The sequence below is a fragment of the Enhydra lutris genome, unplaced genomic scaffold (assembly GCF_002288905.1).
Source record: "Enhydra lutris kenyoni isolate GAN:26980312 unplaced genomic scaffold, ASM228890v2 scaffoldscaffold42, whole genome shotgun sequence".
In the NCBI taxonomy this organism is placed as follows: domain Eukaryota; kingdom Metazoa; phylum Chordata; class Mammalia; order Carnivora; family Mustelidae; genus Enhydra; species Enhydra lutris.
In genome coordinates this window covers 4959801-4972290 of record NW_019154126.1, presented here as the reverse complement: position 1 = coordinate 4972290, position 12490 = coordinate 4959801, and the positions used below count along the sequence as shown (strand labels likewise).

Sequence of the window (12490 nt, the reverse complement as noted above, 5' to 3'; positions counted from 1 at the left end):
CATTGACTCAGCGTTTATGAAGGTCCACATGTTATTTGGTCATTTGATCCTTATAATAAACCCTTGAAGAAACGTCTTGACTACAGATGAGCAAACTGTGGCTTAAGTAGGCTAAATAATTTATGAAATCACACAGCTACTAAGCACCAAAGCAGGGATATAATTTCAAGTCTCTCTGAGTCCAAAACCATGCTAGATCATTAAAAATGAGAAAAGAACCATTGCAAATTGAAAAATAAAGCTTCATCAGGCTCCATTAAAAGAAGATTACAAAATGTGTGTTTTCTGATTGGTAAAGGAGAAAGGCTCTGATGATCGATTCTAAGCACTTATAGGTGAATGAGTTTTATGTGGACTTTATCCAAGTTCAAGAAAATTACTCAATTGTTTTGTGCATTCTGGAAGGATATATCATATCACAATTAAGAAATTAAGCTTATTCATAGTTAGCTACAAAAAAGTTATCCTAAGAAGAATGATTATTCAATCATTCTTATTTACTAGATATATAAATCTTATTGGAAATGAGATCATTTATTCAGGTATTCCAGACGAAAGCTAGTGTCACTAGAAATACCCATGTAAATAAAGCAAAACGTATGTTTTTTCTTAAATTTTGCAGTTCCTCTCAATGTTAAGGCTTGCCATAAATAAACAAATTGAAAATCATATGTCTCAAGATTTATTTATTTTTTGAAATGTTTTGGGAAAAATAATACAGACCTCATTTTGCCAATAATAATAATAATAATAATAATAGTATCCCACCTATTTGACAGCTACAAGATACAAATGTGTGCCCCTCAAACATCAAATGATTTGAATGACTGAAAAGAAAATGTTAAAATATGTAGCTAAATATTAATGATTGATTCATGAATTCATTCTCCAATAAGTGAATTATCCCTAAATTCTTCGGACACTTTGCTATCATGAACTCATGAAATCAGCAATTACTTAAAGTTTAGTTACTACTGATTTTCTTGCCATAAGCTCTAAGCTCTTTTTATCAGGATTATGTCTTAAACAAATGGAATAAACACTTTGGGGAACCAGGAAAGTGTAGCTTTATTACTGTACATAAGAAGATGTCTTTAAAAAAAAAAGTCTTAAAATAAAAAAGCATTTTTTATTAATGACATTTTAAAAAATGGCTTTTAAGATGATAAATGTGCCCACTCCATATACTTAACTTGTATTAAGAGGCTTCTGTCTTTAAAGTGTTACAGGCATTGGCAAATTAATTTATTGTTGTAATACTGCTGAGAAATAGGCAAACAAGTTAAACTAGAATAGTGTTTACTTAGGATTACAATTCCCGTGTTATTAAAAAAGAATTAGCAGAGATCATAATAATTAGTCTGAAACAGATAGCAATTAGCATAAGAAGAATCTGTAGAAGAGGCAATAAGAGGGGCAGACACGCTTAGAGGTCTGGGAGGATGGCCCTAATTGAGTCTGATAGTCTGTTCCCAGCAGCAATTTTATGGGGTGCATTGTGGGAGATTGTGATGTGGTTTTAAAGGTCACAGTTGTGCATAGCTGTACCTGCCGTGAATCTGCACCATACCACCTGGGATCTATTTATAAACCTGTACAAACTCTTCAAAGAATGTTTCATAAGTTTATCCTCCCCCATATGGAGAAGTCATATGTGCTTGCTTGTCTCAAAATTACCATTTGTCCTTTCAAATAATTCACTGCTTTCCACGGAGTGTAAGGAAGTAGCAAATTCAGTTGATCTTATTTATGTCACGCATGCTCTTGAAAATTTCACTTCTGAGCTTTTATTTTGTATTTTTTCCCAGACTGTTAATTAATAATCACATGACAGGTTTGCTGAACCCTTCCTCCCTTTACATGGATATATTGCTTAAGGGTCGAGATCCAAGACAGGGTAAAGTGCAAAGTAGTTTCAATATTACGTTGGCTTTTGTTTACAATGGCTTTTTGTGACAAATTCCAGGGTTCTGTTAGCCTTTCTGGTTGCAGAAGAGTCCCTTGTTGAATATACTACTTGGGGTCTTTCTTATTTATTTTTTATTATGTAGCTAAAAGATGCTTAAGTAATGAGTCTTCTCACACCTAACCAAAGTAACTCTTTGCCTTGTACTCTTTCTCTCGGTTGGTGGTACTGCAGTCCACCAGTCACCCAGCTGGAAACTTGTCCTTTTTTTCTAGACTGTCTTCCTTCACTCCCAATTTAAGTGTCCTTTCAGTAATCACAAAGTCCTTCTGCTTTTACTTTCTGCCTATATGTTGACCCATCACTTCTGTTCTCGTGGCTTAAGGTCTCATCTGGTTAACTTCTGGTTCTTCCTTCACAAGAGTCAGTGTTAGTGCCTTCTGCTCTGGGATTGGTGGCCTCTCTTGGTCCTTACTCTGCCCCTGCCTAGTCCTGCTGTTTATCCCTATGTGATGTTCCCCTGCACAACTTTGTGAACCCTTAAAGGAAGGAATTGGGTGGGACTTACTGACCATTTTATCCCAGCCCCTGACTTATGGCCTGGTAAATATGAGGTGTTAAGTAAGTGATCGTCAACTGGATGAATGAACAAATAAAGTTTTTCTTCAGCTCCCCCCATGCCTGTTTTATATATCACACTGAGACAAAATAATGATCCAGTTATCCATGGGTAATTATATTGAATATATAATCATTCAGCTTCCAAACACATCATGAAATTCTAGGGAAATTTATGTTTGTTTTTGTTTTGATATTATTTGTGTGTGTGTGTATGTTTTAAGAAGGAATAATAATAATTTTCAAAAAATTTGCCTTTCTGTATGACTTTTCCCATCACTTTGTTTTAATCTCAGTTAATTAGGACCATTGCCTTTGGTGTCCATCAAACTCAGGTTCCATTTCTAGTTTTCATCTTGGGCCATTTTTAACTACTCTGGTGCTGAATTAGCTTCATTTTGATACAGTTATTATTTGAATCTTGTGCAACTGCTTTATGTGTATATGTATATACATAAAGAATGCTAGGTAAGATATAGTAAGAAGACATAACCTGAACTAAGAGGTCAAAGAGGGACTTTCTGGATGTGATCCTAGCTAGTTCTTGTTGATGCTTCTTCATATTCCTTCTGGCTCCCTGAGTTCACCTGAAACCATGGGAGGCAGTTCTAACAAATCAGCCACTTTCCAGCTTAAGTACTGTATTTCTTCTTTCTACCTGAGGGTGCAAGCATGGATAGTCTGGTGGAGGGGAGAGTTAACCTCTATTCAGTAGGAGATGGGAGTTGATGGACAAATGTCCCAGCCTCCTGACCTCCAATGAAAAGATTCTGAGGTATGTCTTTCCTGTTGTTGCTCAGAGATTCTCTAAGGAGAGAACTAGCTATAGCACTGAGATACCTAATAATGTATCTACCACTGGTTTCTCTTTTCCTTGTCTCACTTTTCCCACTTTCTTTACCAAATGCTTCCTGATCACCTTCCATACAAACTGTCTGCCCCTAATTCTTTATGTCAGTGTTGATATTTGGAGCACCAACCAAACTGAGCCAAGGCTTAAAGAATATGGAAGCCATGACCAACCAAGGTTGAAAGATTATGACAGTCAGAAGAGACATCATGTAGCAGTACCAGAGCCAAGGCTTAAAGGTGGCAGTTACAGGAACTAAAAGATACTCTAGAAGACTGGCTGGAGCCAAAATGGGAAGGGAAATTTGTGAGGTAGCAGGGGCCAGTTAGTGTTTGGTCTTAGAACTCATGGTCACTATTTTGATATGATTGCAGACATGGTGGGATCTAGATTGAATGAAGTGGGGGAATGATATGCTAGATGGTATGGAGAACAAATTCTAGGGGAAATGGAGCCAAGAAATTATTAAGCACCTACATTTGGGAACTATTACCCACAGGAAAAAAATGAGTGGATTTCACAAGTATTGAGAAGGTAACATCTTTCTACATTTCCATTGCTAAGTTCTTTATCAGAGTCATTGAGGTGGTCATGGTGGTAACTAAGGTAAACTGGTAATTTATACACGAAAACATTTCAGCTATTTTTTTCATGATAGTGCTCTTCGTGATCATATAATAGCAAATTTTCTTTCAGAGCCTATTTTCTTCTCAAAAACAGAGTCTTTAACTTACGTACTTATGCACCTCCATCTTCTAAAAATATTGAAATACTTGTGGTGGCCGAGATACTAACATCATATTCTTCCGGTTCATCTGTGGTAGTAAATGATAGAATTTGTTAATGATGTATGTTTAAACCCAACTCCTAGTTTGGAAGTGAGGATGCCTATGGATGGTAAATTTTACCAATTTGCTCATGAGTATGAAAATAAATTAGAATGATGAAGAACCATACACCACAGCAAGTGCCTTTATAAAAATTATTTTTGATGTCTTTTGTGAGATATGTGATTTTGCCATTAAACCTTTTATTTGAGGGCGATTAATAACCACTGATTTCAGTTAGTGCAGTGAAAGTGGGTTTTATTGTTCTCATTAATCAGCAAAAATTAAAAATGGTGATAAACCCTTTCTGAAGATGCAACTTTCATTAAAAAGGAGGAAATGAAAAACTAATTGAAAGTTACTGTAAATTTTGAATCATTAATTTCATGCCAAAATAAGTCATTAGAAATCTCTGATGGATATAAAAAAGCAATCATTTGCAAAATTGGAATGAGCAAAATTCAATCTAGGTGTACTTCTCTGTTTTTTTTAATTTGTATATTGGGAGAGCTATAATATAGAGATTGTTGAATTTTAACAAAAAAGCCTTTTGCTATATGTAGTTTGTATGTGCTGTGGGGTTCTAAACCAACTAATTAATTCCCCTCGGGATCCTTTTATTTCAGTTGGTCACCTTTGTTGTAACTCACTGCTTTTCTTGCTTTTTGTCTAATGATAATATGTCTGGTTCATATCACTTCACTATGAAAAATCTAGGGTTTTTGTTTTGCCTTGTGTTTTGTTTTTATTTTACTATATATATACTATGTATGTATATTTATTGTATAAATTGTATGTTGAATGTATAAATATATCTGATATATAAAAACAATAATATATAAATATTTGTCAATATAAATATATAGTATATACATATAATATATAATAATAAATTAAAATACATATAAATAAAATTAAAAGCCTCAATCCCCTTTTTAGAAAAGAGAAGGGTAAAATTTATGAGCTTTCTTCTTGAGTCTCTCCAGTTTTCTTCTATGCAAGGAAAAGTAGTTCTCTAATAACCAGCATTTTTTTATTCTTCAATTCTGCTTTTGAAAGTGGACATAATATACTAAATCTGGAGAGCTCATCACACCAAAAATAAAAATATCTGCAGGTCTAAATCACAGTGCAAGGTATCTTGTTCCATGAAACTACCTTTCATTATGGGATGTACAGAAAACAAATTGAATGTATAATTGCATAATACTTTTTTTGATGTTGTATCCAATGAAACTTGGCAGATAACATGCTCTACTATTTTGGAGAAAACTAATCAAACTAAAAAGAACTATAAAATTAATTGGTTACCATGATAACTGAACTGATTCTCAGTGGACAACTAAAAGGCAATAGTGATGTTAAGAGAGAGTAGCTTAAATTGCAGCGGAAACTTCCAGATTCCTTTTGTAAGCGAAGAATAGACCAATAGACCATCACAGCGCAACTTTTTTTCTTCTCACATACTTCGAACACTTAATCACCAGAAAAAAAGAAATCCTTTATTATCATCTAGGATTCAGGTTCAAATAGCCAACTGCAATCATAGTGGTGCAAAGTAGAAGCATCATTTTTTTTTTTTTAAAGTGGAAGACTTTTCATTTTACATTTACTGTTATGCACATTATTGATTTTCTTTTCTGGTTGTTGTTCCTTGCAGAGAGTGAATCTATCTTTCGATTTTCCATTTTACGGCCATTTTCTACGTGAAATCACTGTGGCAACTGGGGGTAAGTGGTTTTCTACCCATTCACCCTAAATAATCTACAGTTTCACTATAGTTATTATTTTTAATTTACTTTACATTTCAATAGGGACACTTATTGGGAAAACTATTGTCTTCTATCACAAAGTCACGGGTATAAATAAAACCTGAGAAAGAGGGGCGCCTGGATGGCTCAGTGGGTTAAGCCACTGCCTTCGGCTCAGGTCATGATCTCAGGGTCCTGGGATCGAGTCCCGCATCGGGCTCTCTGCTCGACAGGGAGCCTGCTTCCCTCTCTCTCTCTGCCTGCCTCTCTGTCTACTTGTGATCTCTCTCTGTCAAATAAATAATAAATAAAATCTTTAAAAAAAAAAAAAACCTGAGAAAGAATATAGCTATTGGAAAAACTTTTCAGAAGAAAAAAATTGTAGTTATAATAATTTTCAGCTTAGATTCATCTGTTTTCCTTCTACCTTTTTTCCCCCTTCTTTTCCTTCTGCGTTTTAATTCATTTTTGGTGATATGGTAAGACTGCATAAATGGGAAGAGATCTAGAAAAAAAAGGTGATTACGGAAGTTGTTACAGTATTTTTCTTCTCTCTTAATGTGTAGAATTGATTGACATAAATATATAGACAAACATCACCTCATGTATATTAGCTTCAATTATTTCGGTCCTCCCCCCATGCCTTCAATGCCACTTAGGTTGACTGGCAACTCATTTGAATCTTAAAAATAAACACTGAGATTCAGTATGTAATCTTTTAGTGTTATTTTTCTGCACAACCTTTGGAGGTTACTTTAGAGATTAATAATACCCTAGAAAGGCAATTATTGTACTTTATAATATATGCCAGAAGTCAGAAAAAAATGTAATCCTTAAGTGCTACTAGCAGAGATAAGCAAAAGGCCAGAGAATATCCCTGTATTCTGAGAGAAAAACATAAAAATGGAAGCCTAAGTAAAGATGTAAGTTAAAAGAAATCCAGGCCAAGTGCCTGTGCCTAATTCACCAAAGACCAGAGTCCTTCTCCTGTACTGGGTTTCATGATTGCTCTTCCAAAAGGATAAGAGAGTCCTGTTGATCACTACTGCCATATTTTAATATAAGACTTAGAATTATGTAGGAATCAGAATAAGCTTTGTAATTGGAAATATCAACAAGCAAATAAGAGTTTTTGAGTATCTACTCTGAGCAAAGGTAAATACAGGTACCTCTGTCTGGGATTACATAGCCTACTGGACTATTAGAGTGAAGCAGAATGTGGCAGTTCCTTAGAAAATAGAAATCATGAAATATGGGTTTCCAGGGATGACAAAGCTCAGATAGCTGTGAACATTCTGTTTAGACAAATGATTAAGATCTTCCTTGAAGGACGTCTCAGTTTCAAGGGTCGTGTAGGGAAAGAAGAGTAGGTCTCATGGAATAATATCTCGAGTAATTATTACAGAAAAAGAAATGGGTAAGGTATATTTCGGATACCAAATAATTGAGTTTGAGTGAAGCTGAGAGTGGGTTTACAAAAAAACATTGTCCTATTAAGATGATAAAAATAGATTGGGACAATTTTATATATTGCCTCAAGAGTCAGTTGGAGTCATTAGTACTTATTTAGGTAAGTGATGAGCTTAAGAAACTGAATCCAGACATTTGTGTAACGCCTTCAAGTATAAAAAGACTTCGTTAGTACACATATTTGGAAGAATATTGCAATAGTTTGTGTGACACATATTGAGGGCCTTGGCAATTCTGTGGCTTCAAACAGAGAAATGATGCCATCAGCCAACATTACAGACTCAAGCAGAAGAGCAGGTTATAGGGAATGCCAATGGCTTCAGTTCTGAAACTATTAAATTATGTGTAAAGAAAGGACTAAGTATGGGGCACCTGGGTGGCTCAGCTGGTTAAGCATCCAGCTCTTGGTTTCAGCCCAGGTCCTGATCTCAGGCTTGTGAGATCGAGGCCCGGGTCAGGCACTGCGCTTTGCTGCTTGTCCCTCTCTCTCCCCCTCTGCCCTCCCCCCCTCAAATAAATAAATAAAAGCTTTTAAAAAAGGACTCAATATAAGCAAATTCACAGAAGGACCGTGTCTTTTTGAGCCCACTGTGTATTTCTGTGCTAGTATATTGCATGGCATTTAATAGCCATTTAATTAATATGTTGAAGGAATGAGAGCAAAAGAAAAAAGTAAGGTTGACATCATGAATTACATCACGCCTCCTAGCATCTTGAAAGTATGATAGAAGCATGGTTATTTTATAATATGGACATTAGGCATATTTTCTGACATTTGGGTTACTAGTGTTCCACTGAATTTCAAAAAGTGAATTCTTAATCACATTTGTTCAAAATCTACACACACAGCGGTAAAAATATGGGCACCTTTGATTTTCAGCTTCTCAAATTGCTTTATCCTTAAAAGTCATGCTAGTGATTCAGCCAATATGAACTAAGATTTCCCTTAGCTGAGTTGGTAGGAAAAAAAACCCCAAACCAATAGCTATATCATTTACTGCTTCAAAGTAGCACTTTCCTTTGAAATGATCCTCAAAATAAGTGAAAAATCTGTGCCTTGAATGATCTCTGTCTCCTTTGAAGAGAACACTAATGTAAAGAAACTCTTTTTTCTCTATTTAAAATAAGCTAGGCTGGAAGTTGCATATATAAATCCATACCCTATTTAAAGGAGACTCAGCTGAGATAATTTGCACACTTATCTGAGTTTCTTCAAAATGAAACCAGAGATCTCTTGTAAGCTTTCAAATAAATAAATAACTTCTTTGCACTTTTATTTTTCATTTATTGAGTCAGTTTTGATTGGAGTCCCTATCGTGTGAAAGGCACAGTGTGTGATACTTCACTGTATGCAAAGAATAAATTTGGGGTCCTGCTCCAAAGCTGAGAGTCTAAGAAGAGGAAGGGGTATGTGACTGAGCATAAGAGGAGGCTCACTGTAGATGCTGCTGGGGCGGAAGGTTGTTTTGGGAGGAGACCATTCCTTTTGGGCCAGCCGAGAAGAGGTTTGTCATATTGGCCTCGAAGGAAGGTAGAGGTTTAGTAGGCAAAGAGGCAGGTGGAAGTGATGTGGAGAGGGATGGGACTGTCCAGACAAGGGGATGGTGAGCTAAGGGACAGAGCTGAACCTATAGTGAACATATCAGGAGGGCTGACAAAATATATCACTTTATCCTGAATGGAAGGTTGGAGTTAGAGTCTAGTAGAGAGGAGATGGGAGAAGGGATGGCAAATACCTTGAACATTATAAATTTGCTTGCTAGCCAGCAGCTATCAGGTGTTTTTGAGAGCAGATCTGGCCTGTGCTGGCAGGGGAGAGCAGGGTAAGGTGGGGGGTGGGGGCAAGAATGCAGTTAGCAGCAAGGATTTGGTATCTCTGCAAGGTCCGCAGTGCCTTGGCCAGGGTGGGTGCAGTGAAGAAGGACGGAAGGGGCCGGCGCGAGACACAGTGTTGGGTTCTTTCGTCATAAGGGCTGCGGAGGTTTCTAGGCAAAAGGATCTGTGAGGACGCAGTGAGTTAAAGCTAAGAATGGCTCAAATGGGGACTTGTGAATAGAATTTTAATGGATCTCTTCTGTGATTAACTAGGTGTGAGAGGCAGACGGACCTGTCTGACAAATGCTCGTCACATTAGAAATCTTGAAAAAGTTATTAACTATGAATGGCTTGGGAGAAAAGTAGAAACTGCGAGTGAGGTTAAGTCAAGTTGAGTGTAGGCCATTCTAAAGAGACCAGGGACTGGGATTTTTAAGTAGGGACACATGGGTGTCTGTGAAACGGATATGAATATTCTATTGACTGTCAGTTCTCTTCGATTGTGTCTATAGATTCCTCTTGAACTTGTTTTTACATTAGATTGGGGGAAAAGAAAATGAAATGTGAAAGTGGATATTTTCAACCACAATTTGCTTCATTCCTCCCACACTGTTTTCCCATTTCCCATGCCTCCTTAAAATCCAGCCCCACTCCTCCTCTCTTTCTCTGTTCACATAGACACAAATTTCTTTTTTTTTTTTAAATATTTTATTTATTTATCTGACACACACAGAGAGAGAGAGATCACAAGTAGGCTGAGCAGCAGGCAGAGAGAGAGGAGGAAGCAGGCTCCCCGCTGAGCAGAGAGCCCGATGTGGGGCTTGATCCCAGGACCCTGAGATCATGACCTGAGACAAAGGTAGATGCTTAACCCACTGAGCCACCCAGGCGCCCCTAGACACAAATTTCTTTAAGACTGAAATGACCTTAAAGAATTGATGACCTTAAGACCTTAAGACCAGCACCATTTCAAAACAGAAAATAGTTTAAAAATACAGACATCTGCCTAAGTTATTGTTACCCATCTTTATATTTAAATATATATGTATTTAATTATGAACACACTTAAGTTTATAGTTAAAAATGTAAATAAAAACTAAATATCTGGCCATTTATTTATAAATTATAAACATGAGTCTTTGTTAAGCATTTTAATTTTCAAAAGCTTCAATCATCCATACAAATAACAAAATGAATTAGAAATACCATCTTATTTTCTGGTTCACTGGTAACAGAATTTGAAAGCATTCATTTATCTTTTTATTTAAAAGATACTTCAGAATACAAATATTCCAGACATTAAAAAAACTAGTACTCTGTGCATCTCATAAAAACATTTCATTAATGACATCACTAAGCTGTGTTATTTGAATATGTATCACACTGCTTTCATTCTCTTGCTTTATCAATACTCTAATTGGTTCTTTTTCATTATTAGGCTGCTTAGGTGATATTTTAAATGTTTCGAAAAGTAGATTTTTTTTTTTTTTAAAAAGTAGATTGAAGTGTAAGGATTTGATTTTTAATTCTCTTGACCATCACTTGTGATATCTTTTTCATGAGCCCATCCTGGGTACATCATACTAACTACAATGACACAAAATGTGGGGATGGGTAAGTGATGCATTCAAAATCATGGGGAAGAGAAAGGGTGACAATATCCACATCATTTTGGCTCCAGGATTTAAGTATGTGGAGAGATGCTGGTTCGTAATTAAAATAGTGTGTAGAATTGCTGGCAGTTGTATGCGAGATTAAGAATCAAAGATGACATAAGTTAAAAAGGTAATCATGAACATGTATTACTCACCTTGATTGTACAAAGGATTTGCCCTCCCTTCCCTTCAACATGAATTTCTAATTGAAGGTTTAATGAGAAAAAAAAAAACTGCTTAGAATTTTTTCTCAGGGTACGAAAGCAGTTTTATTGACCCGTCTCTGTTTTCTTTATTCTGTTGTGGTTTTGTTGGGTTGTTTTTTTTTTTTTCTTTTTTTGAAATATAACTGACATACAGCACTACTTTCATGTAAGTTGTTGAATATTAAATTGATTTTATTTCATTTGCCACATGATAACTAATGAAATAAAAAATATTCATTATGTCATCAGTGTTTAAGATATGAAAAGTCAGAGCATGACATTTAAAACATCAAAAAGACAAAAGTAAAATATTTACCTTCCTTCTTTCCCTGCCTCCTACTTCAGGCATTCCCCTCCCAAGAAAAAACCCACCATTACCCTTTGAGCTGTGGTATGTTAAATTCAAATTTAGAGTAATTTCCTAAATTTGATCTATAGTCATTCACTTTCTTTTTTTTTTTTTTTTCACTTTAAGTCCCCAATAAGAGAGGTTAAAAAAAAAAAAAAGAAAAAAGCAGTGCGTATTATTTTGATTGGGTTTTCTGGATATGTATTAGCAAATCTTCCAGTTCTCTTTTTGTTCTCACTTTCAGATAATCATATTTTAATTGTAGTTCCAAATAATATTTCATACTTTTTAGAGGGACTTGATTAATAACAGTTATAACAGACTTTTTCAGAGTGGAAGAGAGTTCATTATTACTCATGAAGATTGATTTATAAATACCAAGTCTGTCGTCTTTCAAGTGTATAACCTCATAGAACAGAACAGAATGCATCCATTAACTTTCTGAATCTAGTGAAAAAGTGAATAGAGTTATTTTCTCTTTTAATATTATTATTATCATTGTTGTTATTATTAAGAGAAAGCAGAAGTTATGGGTCTCTGGAGATCTGATGCATGAAGGGAAAGTACTGAAGGGATAGATGCTGGACAAAATAAAGCCATCCCATTCGATTCACTAATTTAAAGTAACAAACAAGATCTCAAGGATTCCTGGACAGAAAGATAAGTTTTGTGATGTCTGCTTTGCTGTATCTAAACGATTCTCTGTGAAGTCCCTCTGAAAACCTGAGATAGTTCATTTTAGCAGTCCTCCTAGATGATTCATTGTTCCCCAGACTGTCTAGTGTCCAGAATTAAATTCAGCAGATTCACCAACACTGCTACATTTCTTTCCACCATGGCTTTATGAACTGCATGTTCTCAAGCCCCTTTGTTTCTTCTGTGTATCGACACATCATATTCCGTTAATTGACTCTTTGGGACCAGGGTTAAGTGTGGCTGGAGATTAGAGCAATAGGAGTGGGGCCACTCAGGAAATAGACTCAAGTCACTAGGAATGATCAAGAAAAATCTGAGAGACAGAAATATGGGCAGAACAAAGGAAG

At 35.8% G+C, this 12490-nt stretch overlaps 1 protein-coding gene across 2 annotated transcripts in view; it reads left to right on the top strand.

Annotated features, from left to right (window-relative positions):
- LOC111155565 (plexin domain containing 2) overlaps positions 1-12490 on the top strand; it is a 462074-nt gene that overhangs the window by 230075 nt on the left and 219509 nt on the right. For both annotated transcript variants that reach the window (XM_022515805.1, XM_022515806.1), the window contains one exon: positions 5862-5931. In XM_022515805.1, coding sequence (XP_022371513.1) covers positions 5862-5931 — 70 coding nt within the window. The remainder of the gene's footprint in view (positions 1-5861; positions 5932-12490) is intronic.